At 43.0% G+C, this 26,602-nt stretch overlaps 1 protein-coding gene across 4 annotated transcripts in view; it reads right to left on the bottom strand.

The window, feature by feature from the left end:
- Window positions 1-563: 563 nt before the first annotated feature.
- Window positions 564-26,602, bottom strand: part of PON2 (paraoxonase 2) — a 39,666-nt gene continuing 13,627 nt past the window's right edge. The window contains exons 3-10 of one of the 4 annotated variants that reach the window (XM_075558390.1): window positions 13,715-13,770; window positions 7,572-7,737; window positions 6,911-7,037; window positions 6,005-6,101; window positions 5,278-5,444; window positions 2,629-2,710; window positions 1,780-1,908; window positions 564-1,147 (exon numbers count right to left, since the gene is read on the bottom strand). In XM_075558390.1, the coding sequence (XP_075414505.1) occupies window positions 989-1,147; window positions 1,780-1,908; window positions 2,629-2,710; window positions 5,278-5,444; window positions 6,005-6,101; window positions 6,911-7,037; window positions 7,572-7,737; window positions 13,715-13,770 (983 nt within the window). In that variant the 3' untranslated portion in view covers window positions 564-988. Of the gene's footprint in view, window positions 1,148-1,779; window positions 1,909-2,628; window positions 2,711-5,277; window positions 5,524-6,004; window positions 6,102-6,910; window positions 7,038-7,571; window positions 7,738-13,714; window positions 13,771-26,602 lie in introns of all 4 variants that reach the window. The other 3 variants (XM_075558392.1, XM_075558391.1, XM_075558393.1) reach the window with 3 other exon arrangements.

The raw sequence follows: 26,602 nt of genomic DNA, 5'->3' as shown, positions 1-26,602 counted from the left end.
AGCTACAGATAAGAGCCTGCAACACAGCGAATCCAGGATAGATAAACCCCTCAGAGCCAAGAAGGAGAGTAGAGATGCCAGGAAGGATTAGGGGAGGGCGGGAAGAGAAAGGGGGGAATCTATTACAAGGATCACCTAGAACCCCCTTCCGGGGGGCATGAATAACAGAAAAGTGGGTGAGGGGCAACAGAGGACAATATAAGTTATGGAAATAATAATCTATAACTTATCAAGGGTTCATGAGGGAGAGTGGGCAGGGAGGGAGGGGGAAGAAATGGGGAGCTGATATCAGGGGCTCAAGTGGAAAGAGAATGCTTTGAAAATGATGGAGGCATATGTGCAAATGTGCATGACTCATTGGAGGAATGTATGGATTGTGATAAGAGATGTAAGAGCCCCCAATAAAAGTGTTAAGAAAAACCCAGAAAGTTCATTGACCCTCAGCTTTCCCTGGGAGACTCTAGCCATGTGTGCCAGGCTCACTTTTTGAGGGAAATATCACAGAGAAGCAGCTGCCAAATCATTCCTCCAGAGATTCCTTGTAAATGAAGCACCCACGCAACTTGTATCAGAGTTCGTCTTTAATACAACTCCAGCTTACAAAAAAAGTAAGTACGGAACACCAGAAAGCTTCTCAGTAGTTCAGGACTGTCCCAGTGGTCACACAATTGGGCCGGAGGCCACTCACAGTTTAAGGAAAGTACCGCTCACCTGACAGCAGGAATAAGGCAAAGTGGAGGCCTCTTTGTGCAAAGGGCATTCGCTTTACCCAGAAGCAGCTCTCTTCTCTTTCTGAGCATTTTAAAATGTTCATTTTCCTTTTATATTAAAAATGTTATAAGGACATAAGGGGTCTTTCCCACTGAAATAAAATTAACTATAATGGCCATATATTTCTTGGTAAACTCTTTACAGGTAAATTCCTTCTGAATTAGCAATCCATACATAATTGTTCAGAGACGTCTCTTGTATCGGCAGAAAGGATGGTTTAGAGTTCACAGTACAAGGCTCTGTGGTACAAAGTGCCTATGAGCAGCTTCCCGGCATGAACTGAGGCCACCGAGCTTCCCTGAAGAACAGACCCATTGTTGGCATAAACCGTAGTCACCGTAGGCGTCTCCGTCAGAATATTCTGGATGCGGAGAACCTGCTCAGGAGACACGAAGGATTACTACAGAACTGTGATCTGCCTGCACCGCTCAGTCAGTCACCAGCCCCCCCACCCCCCACCTTCCCCCTGGAGGCATGATGAAGAGCACTTCCTACTGAAAGCAGGGGTTCCGGTGTTGATGTTGAAACCGAGGCACTTTCTCAAATCTTCAAAGAAAGTACTTTATTAAACCATCTAGTTATCCCATGGCAACACAGAATTTAGTGTTATTAGCGTTATTCTGCGTTCATCAACACACCTCCACGATAATGAACGCGTTTCGTGCTACATTAACAGGAACACAAACCCATCCATGTGGCGAGCTGACAATGAACCAGGTAGTTCAAGTACTGCCAGTATACCACCCAAGAAGGGCGTCTTGTTACAAAAAGGCCTTTTGACTAGTTTCCACCATAATTTAATATATCAAAAGATTTACCTCTCCTAAAGAATGTGAGCAATGTTAAAAGCTGCCAATGATTGGCTTAAAGCAATTACAAACCCACCACCTCACAGTGTCCTGTGTTCCTAGTTGAAAAGGACTAACTGAAGCACGGAGTGACTGCGTATTGTATTCCTGGTGCACAAGGACTTGAATAATTAAGGTTGAACATGGAAAATCTAATAACCTCTGATGAAGGAGGATTGTTTGGATCATACACGAAGAGCTTCTGGCCATTAGGGTGACAGCCTACCCAGATGTCCCCCGAGGAAGGGTCGATAGATAAATTATCCACCAGTGTATCCAGCTTGAGGACCTTCCAAATGAGAAAAATGTCAATAGCTAAATGACACAAGAGACGGGACTAAATAACTTAGGGCTAACCTTTGCTGCCTCTATGCATGTGGGGACACTGCACACATCTCGCTCACCTTTCTAGCATCAATATTGCTTAAAATAAAATTAATATGCTGGTTTGGCGCCACTTGCCATCTTCCCTCAAGTTAAGGAAGCTAGGGTGATAATCAATCTAAGTAAATCTCTTTGAAAAAAATGGACTCCTTCTCTCTGAAAAGATGTGCAACGATCACTTAGCTCAAGGAACTCAATCAAGCCAAGATCGGAAATTATGAGTCAAAGTAAAATATGTGTTGTCAAGCGGGAAGAAAATAATAACGGTGTGGAACTCAATTTCTCCCGTCATTTATTATTCAAAGAACTATGGCAACACACATAAGTCTTCATGTGAAAACTCATCTATTCGGTTTTTTTCAATTGTGTAAATTCATCTCTTGCCACTCGTACGTCATGGAATGGGTCCTAAATCTGACGCATAGATCAATCCACCCACTGCGCCATGTAATCCTGGCCATGGCTGGGGACAGAATTCTTTAGGTGGGAGGAAGACAAGGTTACGATAAAACAAAAACCCAGAATAGTAACTGGCACTCACTTCTCTGAGAGGGAAGGATAAAATGTCCTATAGCTATGCAGTTTCAAAATACATTAAACTACTTTGCACATATATTGTTTTTACCTTCAATTGAGTTAAATTCATGTTAGCGTGTTTTTCAAAAACGTGAATTTCATGAGCCAACATGTCAGCAACATAGATGAACCTTACAGAAAGGACACACTAGTTAGAGACCCATGCCAACATAAAGTTTCATTACTATCGTATATACAAATACGTCTTAACCACTTGCCAAGAAGTTAATCAACAACGGGCCTTCAACAATTTTTATTGAAAAAGTAAGATTTTAAAATTAATTCATTGTTGTGACAATAACCATGAGGTCGCGCAATTGTTTTTAAAAGGGTTTTAAAGAATACCATGATGACATTATCTTAATATAATGTTCATGGTATGTACCGCTGAACGGACAATGAAACACCATGTCTTACCTTCTACACTATGGTTTGATATTCCTTTACATGTAAAATATCATTTACATGTAAAATATATATGAACAAAGTTTATTAGACTATTCATATACTAAAATTTTTAAGAATAAGAGATAAGTATCTATTGTGAACAGTCAGTCTGTCTACATCTGGGAGGAGAGAAAGGGCTTTTTGAAGGTAACTTTACTTGTTGGATTGATTGTTTTATAAGCTTGTACTGAGCAATTACCATGTGTAAAGCTGTGAGCTCCGTGTTGTGAAAGACAAAACATGAGCAGGACAGCCTCTGACAGCCTCTGTCCTGTTAAGTTTTAATGCATACTGGGACGACAGACTGGTTCTGTACACATGAAATACCACAGGCTTGTACACGTTAAATACCGTCTGATTGCTACCATAAGAAGTCTTTAAGGTCAGAAACTGAAGCACCGTCTAGGTCTTGAGAGCAAGACAGGCACACAAAAGAGGAAGCAGTTGCATGGAATACGGAAACAGAGGCTGGGTTTGAACAGAAGGTCATTCGATTGAGGCAGCGTAAAGGCAGAGGAAACCATGTGCACAAAGACAGTGGCAAGAACAGGGAGGCAGGTTTGTGAAATAAAGGGTTCTTTGTCTGAAGCTGGAAAGCAAGGGAACAGTTGAAAGGGGAGCAGGGGGCAGGGAGCTGGTGCCGGAGCGAGCCTGTTACAAGGTCCGCTTCTTCAGTCTGCCTTACTCTGATCTGCTTCTTCAGTCTGCCTTACTCTGATGAGCAGCTGGATTCCATTGAATGTGTAGAATCAGGAAATAGCCTTGCAGATGGTTCTGTCCAATAGCTACTGAGCACGTGCCCATGTGTGGCCCAGGGCTCAGTCTGAGAAGGCCCAAAGGAGACCACAGAGTACCCTCTGGGGAGCTCTGCAAGGCCAGTGGGAGATAAAAAGGCAAACTTGGCAATGGTGCAAAAAATGGGAGTGGACAGAGAGCAACTCAGAAGACTTTCTTTCATGCTCTAACCAGAGAGGATGTAAACGAGGCAGGTGTTAATGGGAAAAGAAGCAGGCATGAGAGCAGGAGGAAGAGCCGGAGGTACTTAGTTGAACACGGATATGGAAGAGAGGCAAAGCTGAGTCTGATCCTTATTTGTATATTATTATTATTGTTGTAGTTTACATGGCTGGAAAGTCTGAATCTCATAGAGAAGTATGAGAAATGACAAGAAGAGGATTACCTGGGCAGGTTGGGCCAGTTTGCTAAGAGATGATTCCAATGATTCTATCTAAGGGGATATTAGTTGTGAGGACTTCCAAGTTTATTTTGTTGTAGTTTTTAGTAGTCTACATTGCTCTAGGCCCTAACCTAGTAGAAGCGAAAGTTCGCAAAGAATTTCATAACGTTTCTCAGAGGCTGTGGCTGGACCTATAAAAACAGGGAGATGATCTGGGTGGGCACTTTGGCAATATCTCTTAAACTGACATTTAAAGGGTTCATACTGTAGTTCAAACTAGTAGTTCTAATTCTTTCTTTCCGTTTTCGTTCTACAGAAGTGAAAAGAAGTGGGGCTACTAAGGTTGCGTTTAGCTAGCGTCCTGGCTGGGATTTGAACCTGCCTGACTCCGAATTCTACTGACTTGGCCAGTATGCTGGCACTCTAATGCTTCCTTGGGAATTTCTTCCTAACAAGATAGTTGGACAAGTTTTAGCACTAAATGAGAACTATACAGTGGTTTAGAAACAAACAAACAAACAAAATGTAAATTATCTGTGTATCCAGCAAAAGGAATCTGGTTACATTTTATTCTCCTTATACACTGATATGTAGGCAATAAAATGATATGTTAATTTAAAAAGAAAGACCTATCTGAATTTCACATAGGCATATATCAGTGTTATACCATTATGTAAATATTTACATTTATAAAATTAAGTTCTACAGTGATACGTACTAAAATTTAACCAATGCGTGTATTCATGTTGATGTTTTATGCCTTTGTGTGGTTTCACAGTCTCTGCATTTCTTTCACAAGGCCCTGGTGGCATAGGAGTTACATGTCTGGCTGCTAACTGCAAGGTCCAAAGTTCAAACCACCAGCCACTCTGTGGGAGAAAGATAGAACCTTCTACTCCCCTCAACAGTCAGTCTTAGAAACCCATGGCATCACTATGAGTCGGAGTCACCATTGACTCGATGGCATTGAGGTTAGTTGGGATCTTTTTGGCATTTCTTTTACAATAGGAGAATTGTCAAGGGAGGTATTTCCATACTGGAAAATAAAGGGGAATAAAAAAGCACTTGACCCACCACCAGGACTGGGGAAAATTAAGCATATTTCTGCAGGGGTCATACTTCTTATCAGGTGAAATACTGATTCCATTTGCTGTATCAAATCCTTCTGCTACTACTTTAACTTCATCTGGACTGTAGTAGACAACATTTGCCCAGTGTAAATTGAAGTATGTTTCCAAATACTTTAAGAAAGTATCAGAGAAATAGTGGTCATTGGTAGCATAGAAATGTGCAGGTCCAACAGCTACGATGTCATTCACACTGAAAAAGAAAGATAACATGCATGAGAGATTTTTTGGAAGATTAGCTTACACCACATGGCTTCAGTCGAATGCAACAGACTATGCTGTAATATTAATAGTAGGGACTTTGCAGAGTTTGTGGGAAAATAGAATGCAACGATCGAGAAATTTTGAAGAACCCTCTCCCCCCGGCCCATATTGTTTGCCAGAGAGCAATTCTGTATTACGTCAGGTAATTTGAAGATGGGCCATTTAGCAGGATTCTTCCCCCCAAAGGCTGGGTGCTAGCAGAGTAGGTGTTTTCATGGCAAGCACTGCCAGGTTTCAGAGCAATATGTAGGGACAGAGCTTTCCATGGCATAAAGATAAACAGAATCTGGTTGGCCAGTGTGCTGGTCAGTCAAGGTTATTTGCCTAGCTACCACTGACTCAGTTGCTAGGTTTTCTTGAGTTCCATTGCTTAGTTATTCATCAAACTAAGCTTGAAGGTTCAATTCTACCTGGCTCACAAAGCCGACCCGCTGAGAAGGAGCAGGCATTGCAGGGAGATGGATGGTGGAACTGCCGTCGTCATACACTGCTTCAGGTGAGAGTTTTCTACACTAAGAACAATGACATCTTTAAAAGCAGTTAGGCAAGGGTGTTATTAAATTTAAATTGCAATTACCCTATGCAGAAATTTCTAAAAGAGAGACTTTCTCTTTTGTTAAGTGAAAAAGAACAGCGCCACGGGGAAGATGAGTCTCTTCTTTCTGAAAGAGAAGCACGATGCCTGAATGGTGTTTATGCGCCTATTTATTATGAAGTGCATTTATGGAAGAATGGTCAGAAGTTACGTGTATAAACCCTAGCTAGGGAAGCAGAAATTAAAAATATTCATCAAGTTTAAAATAAAAGAAGCATTAGTCTAATGCACACTGGGCCCCAGGGGTACAGAAGAGTCTCTTACAGCCACGTTATCAATGAGCTTTCTGTTCTTGAAGTAGTGGTGACCCACTTCCAACTCTAATCCCTCCCAGTGCGTTGGCCTCTGGCCCCCACTGACCCTGAGAATGAAAGCCCCTGCACCCCCGTAAAGCAGGTCACTCTTCTTCAGCTGAACAGGAATTATTATTTTGGTGATGGAAGGTAGCAGCATCAGCGGGGGGGCGGGGGGGGTTGAAGGGGATGAAGTGTGTCTTCTATACGCAAGATGAACCCAAGAGACCCTCATCTGCAGCCCATCACGTCTCAAGGGAGTTCACACAGAGCGCGAATGATTCTAATAGCGAACTCAGCCCTCATGTGCCACGTTCTCCCTGCTCTACAAGACAAGGATCAGTTGGTTCTGATAAAAGTTGCGCGCACCATCATAGGTGGCTATTTGTAAATGCAAGGGATATGTTGGAGACAAATGGTATAAGGACCTTGGAAGGAGCTCATGTCTGATCGTTTTGATATGCAAAAGAGAATTTTGTTCTTCCTCATATTTAAAAATTTCCACTGTAATCTTGAGTTCCAGGTGGTTTACAACAAAGAGGTAAATGGTGTCATCTAAAAAAGAACAAAAAAATTGGGAAGAATAGAGTTAATTTACAAGCTAGACCCCTAGGACCTGTGGGCAGAAACTGACATTTAAATACCATCAGCAAGGAAAGGTTGAATGTATAAGCTGTTACACAGCCTAACGAATCATTCTCCTTCCCGTCTTTCCCATCACTGTCTATCTGGCATTGTTTCTGGTCATTGGTCCCATGACCTTTAAGCTTTCAACTCCATCGACAGAATTCATGAATAATCTGTTTATAGTTTAATCGAGAAACATAGCCCCCTTTAGTGTTTTGATCACAGGTATAGCAAAAGGTTATGAAAATAGACCATCCTTCAGATATGAACTTTAGAAATTTCAAAATGTAGCATAATTTACTGCTGGCTGAAGAGGCCAACAACTTGCTTGTCTGAAGAAAAAAGAAATAATTCATGAGCTGATTGTTCTTCTCTTCCCGTCAATATGATCTAACACTCTTTCCTACAGCCATTTGTACAGCATTATCAATTTCTTAATGTGTGCAGTTCATCTGCTCTTACCATCATCGATAAAAGTGCTGATGCCATGTGGATTAAATGAAGCCAAATTAAAGCCGCGGCTGATTCTTAACTCCAAAGCCCTCGGTGTTGCCTCGTTTAGATCCATCATTAGTAGTCCTCCAGACCTCTCTGACTCAAAGCTGTGGAGTCCTGGAAATTTTAGACCCTTTTTGCAAAACAGAAGAAAAAAAGCCCAATAGAAATGGTCGAAATATTTTAATGAACTAATATGAGACTATCAATAAATGATAAGTAGAGACTGAGGTTAATGATGGCCACCTGAAGCCACAAGGACAACAGCGAAGAGGCACTGGAAGCACACTGGAAGTTGAAAGGTAAATAGCAGCCGATTTTGCTGAGTTGGGTGCAGAAGATGGCATTTATTCTCTCCAGAAAGGGAACCAGGAAGTTGGTTCCAATAACACACCAGCGGAGAGTTGAGAGTGTGACGTAATGAAGGTTTCCATAGTGCTGGTTACATAGTCTTTGTAACCCTTAAGCCCAGGACCTGAAATTTGCTCACAAAAATGCCAGAAACCATGTTCCACAGAGTCTATGTCAGGAGGCTGCCCCTCCTCTCTCAGCCATCTGAAACTCCTGCAGACTTGACCTTGGAAACACACCCACTGATGAGGATGTGAACATTTCTCACTCTTCCACCACGGTGGCCCTGATCCAAACCACCAGTACGTGTGACATCTGTTGCCCCTCGGTGGTCTTTCTCTCCTTAACCCCTCTAGTCTGTTCCCAAGTCGGCATCCTGATTACATCAGGATATGACTCAAAACTTTCTTATGGCTTCCCAACTCATTCTGATCAAAAGAGAAAACTCTTACAATTACCTGACCGTCCTCTATTGTCTGCCTTTCTCAGCCTCTAACACTTTCTTACCCCTCAACACCGCACCTCTCTGTACTCATCTCTACTACTATCCTTCTTATACCAGTTATTCTCTTCAACTCAACCTAATAGATAGACCACTCATACACATGATTCCCTCTGCCCATGAATACTTTCCCCCAGGGATCTAGGGTTCCCTCCCTCAAGTTCTTCACATTTGGGCTCAGTGAGGCCATCCGCAACCCGAACATTCCCTCTGGCTTGGTCCCTTTCCCCTCTGTCTTTATCACCATATAGCATGTCTATGTCTTTACACATACAGACACACTGATGAGGTGACACATTTTAATCTAATTACAACTGTAGTAGTCTACCGTACAATGTACTCCATCTGATAACCAGGCCATTCTCATTCCTGGGCCATAGTTTGAGGGGATTCAACGGAGGCTTAACCCACTTGTGGCTCCCTGCAAATGGATTTTGGGCTTTCACGGTCATCTATAGACTTCTGCAAAAACAGGTGTTCAGAATGTAAACTCCAAAATAGTTCCCTCCTCTGGACTTGGATTTTATTGTTTACAATCCTTGGATCACACAAGCTGATGTGCTTCCTCTGTGTGGACATAGCTGATACCTCACTTACATGACTGCTTTTTCTTTCTCTAATGAACAAGTCTTTAAGAGCCTATATATTTTTCTTTCTGATAGCTGCGCACCATCTTTTTTCTTTTCTTCAACCACACTTTGCTATAGCACTCATCTCTTTAGTGAGTTCTTCCTAAGGGTAAGTATCAAACACAGCCATGCCTTACGAACCATTTTTAATCACGGCTGCACTTAAGTGAGAGCTCAAAGATCCAGGTTGACTTTACAGACGTCATTATTATTTTACTGGAGAATATTCTAAATCATCCCCATTGGATATTTGGTAACACTATTGATATTATCATTGATTTGTCCAATGGTATATCATTTAAAACACCAATTTTTGAAAAATCAAAATACTTGGATTGTTGATGCATACAGATTGACAACTTGATTACTGGACACTATTTACCAAAACAATGAGGGTTGGATTTGGAGATAAAGCAAAACTTTTAAGAACACTTTCTTACAAAATTAGAACGTTGCCTGCTGGGCTGAAACATGACATAAAAAAGCAAACGATGCGTAAAAACAGCAAACCTATGTTAGTCTTGAGTTGCCATTTACTTCGTGCTCACAAAGGACGAGTTTTCGTCTCACATTAGGGCCTTACAGCCTTAAGCCCATGGGAGTCTGAGGGGATACCCCCCAAAACCAATGCTCATTTGTTTTTTGATGTGAGAGAGAGAGTGCTTTTGGGGTTTGTTCCACCAACTCAGACTGTTAATCAAGCTTTCTAGTTAGAGGTTCTGAAAAGATTGCATGACAGTGTGCGACAAGAAGGGTCTGATTGGTGGCAGATGGGGACAATGCACCTGCTCATGCTACCACCTCACCGCACCAGTTTTTGGCAAAAAGCAGCAGGCCTCTCTTGTTCCTTGCACCTGACTTACTGGACCTCACTCTGGGTAACTTCTTTTTGCATCTGAGAATGCAGAGGGACATGAAAGGACAGTGATCTGAGGATTTGGGGACATGGAAAAGGTGAAGGGAAAAATTAGGGAGGTGCTGTCAGCCATCCAAACAGATGAATTTGAACCATGTCTCCAAGAATGGAAGCACAGATTTGACAAAGATATTAAGTGCAATGTAGCGTACTTTGAAGCTGATAAGGTTGTTTTGTAAAACAATTAAAATACATAGCTTTGAAAAAGAAATCAATTTTTTTGGGTGGGGGGGATGCTCTCGTATTTCAGTTCCTTTAATCTTCTACAGGTATGTCTAAGGTAAAGTCTAGTTCGCTCAGTGGGAGTTCCAAATATGATCCTTCTGGTGTGGTCTGCAAAGGAGGTTATGCATCTGGGAAGGACAGAGTCCAAAGTCCTGGTTGTGTTTAGTACACGGCCTGGATCACCGAGAGCTGACTAAAAACTAGGTCAAAAGTGCCCCATTAGGGACAATTCTCTCTGGGCTTCTCTCCCATTTAGGGACAATATACTTCATGTCTAGTATTTTCCTCAATGGCAGGTCACTCCACCTGGTCAACCCACCAACAGGAGCACAATTGCTTTCTCTGAACCAAACACGCCCGCCTGCCCCACGTCTTAACTTGGATTTCCAGTGAGGTTCTTGTAGGGGTATTTGTTGGCTTGGGGTGACCGCAGAACAATGTCGTGTGGTAGGAACTGAGTGGCCTTCTGACAGGGCTGTTTTAGCTGCTAAAGGTCTCTGTTCTTTCTTAATATCCTATAAACAGTAGACCGTTGGCATGCATAGAGGCAGCTTTAGCAGTGACGGTGGGAACTATTCATCGTTATTTGCGTGTCTCCTGCTGTAGAAACCCTTCTATATTCTACAGCAATGGCATCTAATCCCTCTGTCTGTGTGGTGTTAGTTCTGAGGTGACCCTCAAGCCAGAACTGGGCAACAGTGTGGGTGAGAGGAACTGAGGTGCCAGGGACGAAGGCAGGTACCTGGCATGTGTTACCAGTGCCTTTGGTAACAGCTAAGATAATGACGAGTCAATGAAAAGCAGTCTTAGAGTGAGAACATCTTTACATATGCAAAACTCATATACAGAAAGACAACAGGAAAAAAGGCGGAGAAAACTCTGTTGTTATGGCTTCTAGCTCATTGCCACTGTAACATGCCCCTCGGCTACAATGGCTGCAGGATCTCCAAGAGCCACAGTCTCCTCTATCCTGACCCCAGAGAGCGAGCCGATGATGCTCAGCCATTGGCAACTCCAGTTTTGATCAGAGCCGCAATAAACGGGCCCTCGTGGAAGAGGTCCACCAGATTCCAGCAACTGCAAGTTAGCAGTTTGAACCTAGCAGTCACACCATCCGAGAAACATGAGGCTTTCTGCTCTCATGAACTTGAATAGGGAGCCTCAAAACCCACAGGCGCCATGCCACTCTGTCCGGCAGGGTCACTACAGGTGGAGTCAGCTCAGTGACCACGAGTTTGGTTTGGGAGTTTGGGTTGGAAGAGGAGAAAAACAGAACGTACAGACTTGCTGGAGGAGTAGAGCCGAGAGGACGCCCTGATGCTATCGCCCTGAGCCATGCCTCAAGTCTTCAGAGAAAGCCATCCTGAGCTCACCTTTTAGAGAGACGGGAGCATGGCCTCCAAGTGGAATCAACTACCTGGCAGTGAGTTTGGGACCCATCAGTATGGGAACACACTAAAAGGCCATCTAGGGGAGCCCAAAAGGTCAGCATGTCCTCCAAAGAAGAGACCAGAGGGTAAGGGGTGAGGAGAACGAAGCTCTAGACAGGCAAAGACCGGAACACAATCAGGGCATGTTGACAGGGTGAACACAGTGTGACCAGGTCACTGAACAAGATGTGTAACGCTGGGAAACGGGAACTGAATTCACTCTGTAAACTTCCACCAAAACCCAATAGAATTTTATTTTAAACTAAATAAATAAATGAATGCAATGGCTGTAGAGCTCTGGGCTTAGAGATCACACCCTTCCTACTTGAGATCCATTCCTTAGAGAGAGGGGAGAATCCTGGATTACACAAATCTTAACAAACACTATCTTGAAAGAAAAACAAAAAAGAACTTCCTTCTATTTTATTCAGGACTTTAACATCTCCATTGATGGGTAATTTTGAGTGAAGTCCCAGTGTTCCCTAGCCTTAGACATAAGCCTGAGCACGGACCCGGAGTCCTACTCCATCACTTAGTTCAGCCTGTGTAGGTAGAGAAAACTTTTCTTTTATTACTGTAGTGTGTTTCATTAAATATAATCTCTCCTGTTTCTGCAAACGTTCATAGCATCTCTTTTTCGTCTCAGTGGTAAGAACCAGCAGCCCAGTCTTTATGTAATAACCAGAGGGGACTGAAGTGTTCTGACTCTTATTGTCTTCGAAGGCACATGGTCTCACCTTTCTCCGCAGTCTGACAACTACATAATTCGTGCCACCGCTCTCTTTAATGTGTCTCTAACTTTCCCACTTCCCTTCAGGGCGGCACAGCCTGGAGACAATGGTGACCGGAGGAGAAGAAGAAATCCGGGTCCCTTGCCTTCAGAAGTGGATATTTACTTTTCTCAAGGAAGGAGGTGGTCTGAAGCCCCTCATCACCCGCTTTCATGGCTTTTCATTCAGCACAGTTGTGGGTGTCAGCCAGAACTACCAAGGACAATCAATTGAAAAGTAGTTTCATTGTGCGCCAAAATAGGATATTATTTTTCAGCTTAGGAGAATGAAGAGAGAAGTGAAGGTACAAATAGACTCAGTCAAAGACTTTCCACTTATGATCGGCTATTCAGAGAGGAAAAAAAGAAAGAAAAAGGAAAAGCTAACCACAAAACAAGGTTATGTCTTGGTTTGGGAGCGTTAGCACGGCTATCTCCCACTTATTAAAAGGTCTCTTTACATCCCTGTGATTTTCCAAAGACCTGGATCAGTTCCTGCTTTCAACAACTGAAAGAAATCAAACAACATTTTCACTTTTACTGAAAAAAGAAGACAAAAGGTGAAACTTGTATTCGGAGTGTATTTTGCAGCAACTCATTAAAGACGAAGCATAGACCCAGCTCTGAGTAGCCAGACCGGCGTCACCAAAACGCCCTCCTGGGGAGGTACGCCGGCCGTCTTCATAGCTCGGAGCTGCCCATGAGCACGATATGGTAGCGTTAGCTTAAGTTTTATATGTTATTTAGTATGTTTTGGAGATCTGAAAATGCTCAAAAAAATTTCCCCATATAAATTAATGGGAATCTTTCTTTACATTATGCCTTTTCAACTGAGGGAATGTTTCGTAGGGATGCTCAGATTTCGTGCAGTGGGTGAAGCCTGTATATTGTTTCAAAACAGAGCCGGCAAGAGGACATGCCCTCATTTGGATTTCTAATGCGAGGAAGAGTGGCTATTGTTTCTTAAAAAGGAGAATGTTAGTGCCTCAGAGCCACCATAAGGCAATCTATCTTTGGAACGAGGCACACTTTTAACACATTGAGTGGGCAGGACTATTTCAGTGTCATGCAGAAAGGGCATAAAGAGCAATAAGCCAAACCATAAACACTTTCCAACTCTAGGTTTGGATACGCTTGAGGAAATCTTCCAAGATCCCACCAGACCTAGCTTTTGGAAGCAGGACACATTTTAGAAGTGTTGGGATTCTGAGAGAAGTTTCTGCTCTGTGGGCCTGCACCAACCCCCCCGTGGAGCGCCCGCCCTAGAGGTGTGCAAACAGAGACTCACCACACTGAAGAAGGCCAGGCCGTTGGGAAGTATGTCAATATCTTCTGAGCCAGCTTCTGTAAGTAGGAGCAATAGGGGGATGTCATGATGAAATTTTGCTATTTGTTAAGATAATGTGTAACTAGGATTTTGTTTACTTCACCAGTGTCTGTATCTTTAGGGATGGCTCTGCTTCTGTCCCATGGAAACGTTCTCCTTAATAAACGTCAGTCTAAACTCCTTCCTGCAGTGAACTCCTGACTTTAAAAATTAGACATTGTATGTTTACTCAAATCAAAGTCAAGCAATCAGCGCATCTCCGGCTGTGACACAGAAAAGAGGTGACATCTGTATGCGCTTCTGCTATACATCCAGATGTCTGTCTAAAAGTAATTGACACCAGGGGAATATTACTTTCAGAAGGACAGACTCACAGTCATTTAACCGTGCAAACATCCCTGTCCCCTTCGCTGCATGTTCAAACGAAAGCGCACGCAGACGCGTCTCTCATTAACAGAGACGAAACACCTGGGATTAGACGGTCCCTCTTTAAAAAACAATGTCTGCTTGTCCTCATAAGCAAAACAAGCTTTCCATTTAATCTTTGCATTTGGGCTTTGAATTACAGGAAGAGAAAAACAAAACTAGTAAAAGAAAATTAATGAAAATACCATATACCTAAGCCAGCCAAAGCTTCTAACTCCTGTCTGTGAGGCAGGCTACAATTAGTATTGATTGTTTATTGATTGTCTGCACTCCACTCCACATAGCACAGCCAATAATTAGACATAAGGTCTTCCCAGTGGTCTTACTGTGTAAATTCCGCAGATAGATAATAGACCAAGCACAAGGAAAGAAGAATAAACATGGCTTAGATTAAGCCAAATCATGGCCCATTCTTTGAGCCCACAAAATCCCATCTTCCCCTTTAAGACCTCTCCAAAGGATTTCTCCAAGATGATTTCTAGGTTGTCAAAACCTAACAGCATCTATCAAGCCAGTCCTTTTGTTTTTGATTCATGAGTTTGCATTCAGCCTGGTGCCGCCAGGGCTGCTGGCTCTATCAGAGCAGGAGGGAAGGCAGGCCAAGAACTCCGTTAAAGAGGGTCCAGTTGCCTGCTCTTCAGAAGGATGATGAATACTAGTTTAAGTCGAGTATAGCGCAGAGATGTTCAATTTGGGGTCTAGGATCCTCAAGAAGCCTAAATGGACTTAAAGCTGTCTATGACCGCCCTGCAACTCTGCAAACATTCTTGCGTACGCACAGATGAGAACTAGTTGTAAAAAGGGTCCTTGTCTTCCAGCACATTCAAGGAAGATCTGCCGTCCCCCTCCATGAGTAAATCCTGTAGTGGTTTGCAACTGAAAGTGGACAGGGGCCTGGGAAACTCCACACACTCGAATTTTAGTCTCCGTTTTGTTTACTAGATGCACTTAGCAGTTCAATGAATGAAAATTTGTTTTTCCTTAAAAAACAAAACAAAACTTAAAAATATTAATTGAATGTGTTTTTCCCTACTTATGCATACAGGGAGAAAAGCATTATTAGAAAAATAAACATTTCTTTGGGTGGTAGAATTATGAGTGGTTTTCATTTTATTCTTTCTAGCTTCTTTGTTTTAAATTTTCTGAAAACAGCAGGTATACTTTAAAAGTCAAGGAGCCTCGTGGGATCCTGGGTGACATGTTCGGCTGCTACTGCAAGGCCGGCTGTTTGAAACCGCCGGCGACACTGAGGGAGGAAACGGACACGCTCGGGTCGCTGTCGGTTGGAGTGGCAGTGAGTTTGAGTTTTGAGTATTTTAATTAAAGGTGATACGTTTCATAGATGTTTTCATTTCAACCACTTTGTTCACTTCTTTCCCCTCATCCCACTGTCAACGCCAACACCAAGTACCGAGTGAGAGCTGGCGTTCTCTTTGCAATGGTTTCCGGAGAGGCGTCTTCCTTTCTGTAGCCATGGCCACACTAGATTTGTATCACTTCATGCTACCTGTTTGGTCTGATCACTGCAAGAGAAGTTAAGGAAGAAATTTTTTCTCATCTACATCACTGATGATAATCATGATGCTGACAATAGTAATAATCATAGCTACCAACATGTATTAAGTGTTTACAAAGTACCAGGCTCTTTAGGAAGTGCTTTACTCAGAGGGTCTTATATTATTTTAATAACCTCTACGAGGCAATATTACTATCTCTTATCATGACTGGAGAGTATGGAGCCTTTGAAAGGGTAAGCAAATTTCTTGTGGTCACAAACTACAAAGTGTGGAAGTAAGACTCAAATCCTTTTGATCTGATTTTTAAAGCATATCAAAATATCCAACCTAACATTTAATAAATATTTTGTCTAAAACACGTCTGTCAGAATCACCTCTCCAAAGACATTTCACTTTGTAAATTCTTCCTTATAAATTCTTGCTACCATGCTTCTTTTTAATTTTATTTTAAATCATTTTATTGGGGGCTCATACTACTCTTATCATAATCCATACATACATCAATTGTGTAAAGCACATTTGTACATTCATTGCCCTCATCATTCTCAAAACATTTGTTCTCCATTTAAGCCCTTGGCATCAACGCCTCCATTTTCCCCCTCCCTCCCCGCTCGCCCCTCCTTCATGAACCCTTGATAATTTATAAATCATTATTTTGTCATATCTTAAACTGTCTGACGTCTCCCTTCACCCACTTTTCTGTTGCCCAGCCCCAGGGAGGAAGTTATATGTAGATCCTTGTAATCAGTTCCCCCTTTCTACCCCACCTTCCCTCCACCCTCCCAGTATCACCACTCTCACCACCGGTCCTGAAGAGATCATCTGTCCTGGATTCCTGTGTTTCCAATTCCTATCTGTATATCCTCTGGTCTAGGCAGATTTGATAGTGGGGCAGGGAGAGGAAGCAATTAGGAACTAAAGGAAAGTTGTATGTTTCATTGCTGCTACACTGCACACTGACTGGCTTGTCTCTAGGGGATGTTCAGGTGCCGACAGATGGGCTTTGGGTCCCCACTCCACACTACCCCTCATTCACAATGATATGATTTTTTGTTCTTTGATGCCTGATAACAGATCCCTTCGACACCTCATGATCACACAGGCTGGTGTACTTCTTCCATGTGGGCTTTGTTGCTTTTTGAGCTAGATGGCTGCTTGTTTACCTTCAAGCTTTTAAGACCCCAGATGCTATATCTTTTGATAACCGGGCACCATCAGCTTTCTTCACCACATTTGCTTATGCATCCACTTGTATTCAGTAATCTTATTGGGGAGGTGAGCACACAATGATATGATTTTTAGGATGGGGAAATAAATATATATGCATATATTTATAGATTTAGTATTAAGATAGTAGATGGTCATTGGGCCTCCACTCAAGTACTCCCTCAATGCAAGAATACTTTGTTCTAATAAACTGGTATTCCATGATACTCACCTTCCCGACACAATCACTGAAGACAAATGTGTGAATAAGCAAATGTGGTGAAGAAAGCTGATGGTGCCCGGCTATCAAAAGATACAGCGTCTGGGGTCTTAAAGGCTTGAAGGTAAACAAGCGGCCATCTAGCTCAGAAGCAACACAGCCCACATGGAAGAAGCACACCAGCCTGTGTGATCATGAGGTGCTGAAGGGATCAGTTATCAGGCATCAAAGAACAAAAATCATATCATTGCTACCATGCTTCTTACCAAGAATGATTTCCTTATTTCTCTCCACCGATTCATATTCCTCACTTTTCCCTAAAACCACTCTTAAATTCCTTTTCTCAAGCAAGTCTTCCAGTATAGCTACAGACATTTCCCATACTTTCTTGCTGGTGGTTGGCCATGCAGCTGAGTATGGGAGCGTGAGCTGTGAGACTACCTGACATTTTCAACTCCTGAGTCCAAGGAAAACAAGAGAATATCACATACCTGTAACCACATAACTTTTTACTTCTACTTTTACTGGTCTGGGAAATGACAACAACTGGAATTCTGGCCTTGGACCAAGATGGAAGCAATACATTGAAGATAACTCTATTGCTTTGCCAGACTGGGTCCCTGAAGGACTGCATGTTGTACAGCATCTAATCGCTCAAAGCCTCTTGCTTACCTTTGTAAACTGTTATGTCGGAGAAAAGCCAACCTTTCTTTTCTCTAAGTTTCTATAATATTTTAACAATAACTTAGCCTTTAACATACCCAACAGAAGATTCAGTTTGTGGACTATTATTTTCTACTTTTTAGTTCATAAGTCACATTGGGTTGCTGTGGCTGAGTGCTTGACTGCCAACCAAAAGCTCACTGGCATCACCAGCCCCTCATTCCACAGGAGAAAGTCCTGTTAGTCTGCTTCCAAAAATATTTATAGACTAAGCAACCCTGTGTGGGCAGGTCTAGTCTATCCGTTAGGATCACTATGAGTTGAAAGTGACAGGATGGAAATGGGTTAGTGGGGTTACCTATGTATGTTAAGCCACGCACCCCTACCCTGGCACAGATTCAAACTCATAGAGACCTGACGGCACAGAGTAGAATGTGCTCCGTAGGTTTTCTGAGACAACATACCTACGGGAGCAGAGAGCCTCATATTTCTCCTGTGGGGTGGCTGGGGGTTTGAGGTCCCTACCTTGCAGTCAGCAGCCCATTCTGAACTACCTGTATCATCAAGAAAAGAAGGCTATGTTGGAAGGGGAATTTTCACATTGCTTCAGTTCCCTGAGCCTCAGTACCCTACCTTTTCACAACCGAAAGAAACAATTAAACCTATATCTCACCATGGTGGTTATTTGATCTATTTCCCTTTTCTTCCCCCACAGGTAGATTGCGAATGATATGGTAACAAAGATCACACACGTTATTGGGTTGGTTTTGTTTTCATTTTTTAATCTGAACAGCAGTTATTGTTGAAGCTTTTGATTAAAAATATTACTTTAGACCACGTTTCTGAATGCCAGTGATTTCAAAGATGTTTAGAAAATAAGATGCTTTCCATTTTCAAGCTTCAAATAGAATGAACCAATTCCTGCTGTGATTATTATTATTTTAAAAATATTTAGATTCGGATATTGTTTTGGGGGTGTGGAAATGTTTAGTTTCTCCTGGATGACAGGCTTTGAAGGGGAACATGAAATGGAATAGGGAACGTACTTTCTGTCCACAAAGGACACACAGTCCGCACGATGCATGGGAGATGACTGCCATTTCTGACGAGAGACAGGCCCGAGACAATAGGACATAAAGCAGGAAGGGTTGCAAAGCATCCATCGTCAGTGCTTTTTGGTTAGTGTGTGTATACACGCATCTACGGGGAGGGGCAAAGGGGGAGTTGGGTGGGATGCTCCCCCTAACCGGTATTATGTAGCCTCAAATATATGGCTTCTGCTATGTCTACATAGAAAGGAACCAAGAAAGGAATGCGCTGCTCTTGGTGTCTACCTTAAAAAGTTGTTTTAGTCTATCTGAGAATGTGTGATGTGGTCGCAAAAAGTTAATGGAAAACACAGAATGAAAGATAATGGCATTTTTCCTCGAACCCTTGGAAGCCCCTCATACGTCCACCATCTGGTTACTTCTTTTGACAAAAGCAAACAGTAGAATAGCGACTCTTTTCAAAAGCATATAGCCACAAGTTATTAACCATTATGCATCACTGATACAGCATTCTGCAAATGTTCATAGGCTATGCGCTAACCCCAGAGGGAAGGGGAAAGGGGAAAAAGAAAGCACAATTCTAATTAGATCTAAAAATATATCCCAAATGTGCTTCTAATCACTCAGCCTCCCTACTCTGTTGCCTTCTGAAGTGCCGCAGAGGCACTGAACATTTCACGAGAGGGGCCATGGGTGATGTATTTCCTCGTCCTTTCCAGTGCCAGGCAGTAGTGCGCGCACATCCCCGCAGAAAGGTCACAAACACAGACAGATGCCCGTTTGAAATACAAATGCTGCCAGGCTAGTTCTTCTCCAAGGCGCCTTCCATTCAGAGTTGTAAGAGGAATACACTTGGCAGTCTGTCCTGTAATGCATCTGGCTGTGCCCTGTTTCCAACTCTGAGACCTGAATCCACAGAAGGTAGGCTCCACAGGGCCAGGGGCAGTTTGAGTATTATTAAATCAGGAGCGACAGTAACCATAGAGATCACTGGTCCAACCACCCAGCCGGCATCTAGCCCTGAGAGACACCACGCGGCCTCTGCTTAGTCCCCCTTTGAAAGGGGCCTCTTCTTGGCTCCAGTCAGAAGATAGGACAGAGTTAGTGCATTTCATAACCTCTATCAAGAACAGCTTTAGATCGAAATCGTGTCTAATGTCCACATGACTCCGCACAGAGTCACTCCGTCTGGTATGTGGTAATGAGCTTGTATCGAGTAATGAGCCTGCTAACTATTTGGTAACGGAATAAACAGAAGAAACCAAGGAGAAAGCAGCAAGCAGCTGAAGTGAAGGGAATTCAGTTGAGAAAAGACAAAGGTAGCAATGTGGCAGGGGGTAGAGGGTGGATGAGAAAAGACACGAAAGCAGAGGTGCAAAGAATGACAGACAAGTAACAGACGTGCAGACATTCTGAAGCTGGAAAGGATTCCCGGAGAACGGGCGTTCCGAGAAAGCTTTCTGGTGTGTGGTTCAGAAAAGGGTCACTTCTTTGTTTCATGGGAAGGGCACTGCAGAAGCCACGTATGCTGCCATGCCAACAATATGAATTCTGGACAAAGGACACAGAGATGGCAGAAGACTCAGTGGTTACCAAGCGTTGTACTGGGAGGACAATAGGGCTGCCCGTGGGGTACTTTTAGGCCAGTGAAGCTATTCTGCATAACACTGCAAGGGTGGACATGCTCCTCAAATCCCACACAACTGTGCTACACAACGAGGGACCCTCTATGTAAACTAGGTAAGGGAAACGGGCCAATATCGGCTCATCGTTTGCAACAAGACTTTAGAAGAAATTCCGATGGGGACAGAAGGGGCACAAGGAAAGTACTTGCTGTGAAATTGTTCTGCAGACCTAAAACTGTTCTAGAAAATATAGTCTTCTCAAAATAAAAATAGGAATACTATGAAAAAAAGTGTGACTGCTGTTTGGAACTAATATGATTACAAACATGGGTTGTTAAGTTTATTAGTGCTACCAATTCAAGGGTAATTTAGCAAAAGCTGTGGAAAATTTAAACAGATATGGTAAGAGTTCCAGCTAAAGATGGTGCCTATAGACATACAGATACACAAACTGTAGCTGCAGGAATGTTGTGTGATTTGTCTATAGTTGCTAAAAGCTGCAGGCAAACAAGAGGTGCATTAATAGGGGATTTGTGACCTAATTCATAATCTGTGCAAATACTTAAAAGAATCAGATAAATGTATGCGTGCTGATGTGGAAGGCGGTCCACACTAAGAACACAGCAGACTGCAGAATGTTGACAAAAGATGTGGTTGTGGAAAAGGATACATGACTGTGCATATGTGGCAGAGCGCAATCTTGGTATGACGGCCCCACAGGTCTGTAACTCCCACCAGATGATGGGGTGGGGCTAAGCAACAGGGCATGTGGAACACTGATAGAGGGGGCCAGTCAGTTTTCGATACCACTCTCTAGCTACAAGGATAAGCCATCTCTGAAACAACTGCAAAGAGAAATCCCGAGACCATCATAAGAGCACATTCTGAGAGCTCTGTCTGAAGAGGAGGAAGCTTAGACCAGAGGTACCAGAGACTGTGGCACAGACACGCAGCGGTGCAGCACGAAGATGATGGGGTACCTTCTCATCTGGCCTAAGACTAAGAGACTGAGGACCAGAGAGAGCCTGTTGCTGACTGACTGACGAGAGGTGTTGTTGTGGACCAGTGACTCTATCCTTACTGTCTACTGGTCCTGGCTGTGGTCATCTATTAACTTGCCCCAGGATCCTTTGTGGTGGAGTAGTTACGGGTTGGGCTGCTGAGAGTGAAGTCAGCAGTGTGAACCCACCAGCTACTCTGGCAGAAAGACAGGGCTTTCTAGTCCCAGCTACAGTCGCAGAAATGTACACGGGGCAGTTTCACGCTGTCCCATAAAGGCCCTAGGAGTTAGGATGGACTGCTGGCAGTGAACTTGAGTTTAAAATTAACCTCCCTAACAAATGACCACAGTCCCAAGTATTTTCTGAGTCTGTATGGTCACTGCAATGAATGGTCAAAGTCGCACAGCTACAGACTGCTGAGGCTGGGGTCAGAGCAGGAGCAGAGAGAGGGCACATGGAGGCAGGTCGGATCTCTGCCTCTGGGTGATAAGGCAGCCAGGGGAGCTCAGATATGCCCCCACACGCCATGAACTGCAACACATATTTTACGTATCATTGAAATTTTTGAGAAACTTTATTTCTGGTGCTATTTTTGTAGGAGGGTGGAGGGTGCTGACAGAATTTCTATTTTTCATTTATGTATTTCTTTTAAATTTTTATTTTATTTTATTGGGGCTCTTACAATTCTTATCACAATCCATACATATATCCATTTTGTCAAACACATCTGTACATATGTTGTCATCATTTTTAAAAAAAACATACATTTTCTTTCTACTTGAACCCTGGCATCAGCTCATTTCCCCCCGCTTCTTCCCTTGCCCTCCCTCCCCCATATCCCCTTGATCATTTATAAATTAGTCTCTATTTTTAAATGTTTAAAAAAAATTTCACCCACTTTTCAGCTGTCAGTCCCCCTGGAAGGGGGGCCATACATCGATCATTGTGATTGGTTTCCCCTTACTCCTCCCCGCTTCACTGACCCTCCTAGTATGGCTGCTCCCCTTATTGGTCCTGAGGGGTTTCTCTGTTCTTTTTTCCCTGTGTTGTGAGCTCTTCTCTGTCCCAGTATGCATGTTCTAGTCTCGCCAGATTTGTAAGATAAAATTGGGGTCATAGTAGGGGGGAAGGGGAAGGAAGCATTAAAGAACTAGAGAAAGGTTGTGTGTTTCACCAGTGCTACACTGCACCCTGACTGGCCCTTCTCTTCCTTGTGGCTGATTTCTATCCATTTTAACATGTATGTGTACATGAGGACGCACATGTGTGTAAATACATGACCATATACATATACACACATAAAATACTATATAGTTGTTAAAAATAACTGTGTACTGATATAGTTTCCAAAAATAGTATTAAGTATAAAATACTAATTTAGAAACGTTAAGTATAACTTGATTCCATTTGTTTTTTCTCTTTTCTCTCGTGTCTGTGTTGAAGAATTCATGCATACTCTAAGTTGTTACACCATGTTACCTATGAACACAGGAGTAGTATACTTCATTGTAACCTAGACTTTGATTCCTTAGAAAACAAATTTAAAACCTTAGCCTGTTTCTCCCATTTCCAGAGAAGGGACATGATGACATGGTTGTAGTCTATTTCCATAGTGCGTAAAAAGTAAAATTGTAAATAAATGGTGTGAGAATTTTAAAAGTTGAATTGTACCCCCAACACAGGTGAAAACCACAGGGGCAGTTTTGTCCATCGTCAATTGGTGGCAGAATTAGAATAGAAACTCGTCCTGTCTTACGGGCTTTGTTAAGCTATGTCTTGGGCCGTTATTAATCCCACAGCCTCTACAGTCTAGTATGCACTAGTCACTGCGGTCGAGTACAGTGCAGGACGCGGACTATTCCCTGGGGACACATGTGATAAGCTGAAGCGCCCTGTTGGGGGAAGAGTGAATTTGCACAGAACCCTTGATCCACAGCAGAATTAAGGCTTGTTCCTAGGATGCCCTCCTCAAAGATTCTGCCACTACAATTATTAAAACTCAAGAAGACAACAATTTCCCATTCTTCAGAGACAGCCTAGAATATACAATGAAAATGTTTTGCTACATGTTTGTAAAGCTCCAAAGACGCATTAGGTCCACCACATGCGGGTTAACTGTATAAACACTATGATGGCCCACATGAAACTTACCTTCTGTGGCAGTTAGACATTATGTCAACTTGAACCTGTGTGAAGCTTTAGGGCCAGAATCCAACCTACCCAGAAGGTCACAGCCTGAGGATGCTCCCTTGAATTATGGCCTTTTTATAGGCTGGATGAACAATCTGGAGGAGAAACAATGGGTCTGACAGTTCCAGAGGAACATGGGAGAGGGGGAAGTGTGGGGAAGGGAAGTGGTGTTAACAAACCCAGGGACAAGGGAAGATCCAAATCAGTGGTGAGGAGGGTGTAGGAGGTCTGGTAGTAACGTAACCGAGAGGAATTACTGAAACCCAAATGAAGGCTGAGCATGATAGTGGGACAATCGGAAAGTAAAAGGAAATAGAGGAAAAAGCTAGGAGGCAAAGGGCATGTATAGAAGTCTAAATAAAGGCATGTACATATGTAAATATATTTATGTATGAGGATGTGGAAATAGATCTATGTGCATATATGTTTAGGTTTCGTATTAAGGTAGTAGATGGACATTGGGCCTACACTCAAGTACTTCCTCAATGCAAGAATACTTTGTTCTATTAAACTGGCATTCCATGATACTCATCTTCCCGACACAATCACTGAAGACAAAGTGGGTGAATAAGCAAATGTGGTGAAGAAAGCTGATGGTGCCCAGCTATCAAGAGATATAGCATCTGGGGTCTTAAAGGCTTGAAGGTAAACAAGCGGCCATCTAGCTCAGAAGCAACACAGCCCACATGGAAGAAGCACACCAGCCTGTGTGATCATGAGGTGTCAAAGGGATCAGTTATCAGGCATTAAATAACAAAAATCATATCATAGTCTGCTCACCTCCCTGAAACGACTGCTGAAGACAAATGGGTGCATAAGTAAATGTGGTGAAGAACGCTGATGGTGCCCAGCTATCAAAAGATATAGCGTCTGGGGGTCTTAAATGCTTGAAGGTAAAGAAGCAGCCATGTAGCTCAGAAGCAACAAAGCCCACATGGAAGAAGCACACCAGCCTGTGTGATCACGAGGTGTCGAAGGGATCAGGTATCATCAGAAAGAAAAATCTTATCATTGTGAATGAGGGAGAGTATGGAATGGGTACCCAAAGTTCATCTGTAGGCAATTGGACATCCCCTTATGGAAGTGTTGTCGGGAGGAGACTGGCCAGTCGGGATGCAGTGTAACAACAATGAAACAACTTTTCTCTAGTTCCTAAATGCTTTCCCACCACCACCACCCCTCCCACTATCATGATCCCAATTCTACCTAACAAATCTGGCTAGACCTGAGGATGTACTCTGGTACAGATAGGAACTGGAAACACAGGGAATCCAGGGCGGATGATCCCTTCAGGACCAGTGGTGTGTGTGGCAATACTGGGAGGGTGGAGGGAGGGTGGGGTGGAAAGGGAGAACCGATTACAAGAATCTACATATAACCTCCTCCCTGGGTGATGGACAACAGAAAAGTGGATGAAGGGCGATGTCAGACAGTGTAAGATATGACAAAATAATAATTTTTAAATTATCAAGGGTTCAAGAGGGAGTGGGAGCAGGGAGGGAGGGGGGAAAATGAGGAGCTGATGCCAGGGGCTTAAATGGAGAGCAAATGTTTTGAGAATGATGAAGGCAATGAATGTACAAATGTGCTTTGCACAATTGATGTATGTACGGATTGTGATAAGAGTTGTATAAGCCCCTAATCAAATGACTAAAATAAACATTAAAAAAAACCCACAAAAAACAAATACCTTGGGTATCTCTCTCTGGCCCTTCACGCTCTCTGGTGTGGGTTCTCGTGTCTGCCTCCAGGGGCAGCCCCAGGTGGACTGCCAACCCGGGGAGCTATCAGACCCCTGCCATGGTGCCACCAACTGTGAATCCACGTGACTCTGCACCCACCAGCCTGCCATCTACCTGCCCCCTGCTTCACTTTTCTGCACCATAGGCCTGAAGCTACCCGAGTGTGAAGAGGTAGCTGGCTACCATCGGACCCATGGACTTGAGCTGGACTGGGATGCCTTCTTGATATAAAAATTATTTCTTAATATAAACTTCTGTCTTATACATAAGAGTTTTGTTTCTCTAGACAACCCAGCCTAATACTCCTACTTTCTGACTTCCCCTGGGTTTTCTACTCCCATAAAGCGTTACCGCCTCAGAAGCTCACAGGGGCAGTTTCACTCTGTTTTGTAGGGTTGCTCTGAACTGGGATTGGCTTGATGGCACTGAGTTTAGCTAATCACTAAGCTAAAAGAACCTAAACTTTAGTGGCCAAACATGACGAAGACTATAACACTTATAAAAATAGTTCAAATAAGTCAATAATAAGGCAAGAAATCAAATAATAAGCATAGCATTACATTAATAACTAATAGATTAGACTGACGGTAAAAGAAAAGGAATACAACCAGGTACATGAGATCAAGAGGGTGACAACGACATTTTTTTTTACATTTTATTAGGGGCTCATACAACTCTTATCACAGTCCATACATATATGTACATCAATTGTATAAAGCACATCCATACTTTCTTTGCCCTAATCATTTTCTTTTAAAAAATTTTATTAATTTTTAAAAACATTTTATTAGGGGCTCATACAACTCTTATCACAATCCATACATATACATACATCAATTGTATAAAGCACATCCATACATTCTCTGCGCTAATCACTCTCAAAGCATTTGCTCTCCACTTAAGCCCTTTGCATCAGGTCCTCTTTTTGTTCCCCTCCCTCCCCACTCCCCCCTCCCTCATGAGCCCTTGATAATTTATAGATTGTTATTTTGTCATATCTTGCCCTATCCAGAGTCTCCTTTCCCTGCCTTCTCTGCCGTCTGTCTCCCAGGGAGGAGGTTACATGTGGATCCTTGTAATCAGTTCCCCCTTTCCAACCCACTCACCCTCTACTCTCCCACTATCGCCCCTCACACCCCTGGTCTTGAAGGTATCGTCCACCCTGGATTCCCTGTGCCTCTAGCTCCATATGCACCAGTGTACAACCTCT

Source organism: Tenrec ecaudatus, chromosome 9 (genome assembly GCF_050624435.1).
Source record: "Tenrec ecaudatus isolate mTenEca1 chromosome 9, mTenEca1.hap1, whole genome shotgun sequence".
Taxonomy (NCBI): Eukaryota; Metazoa; Chordata; class Mammalia; order Afrosoricida; family Tenrecidae; genus Tenrec; species Tenrec ecaudatus.
The sequence above is the reverse complement of the archived record's forward strand: the minus strand, read 5'-3'. Positions and strand labels throughout refer to the sequence as shown.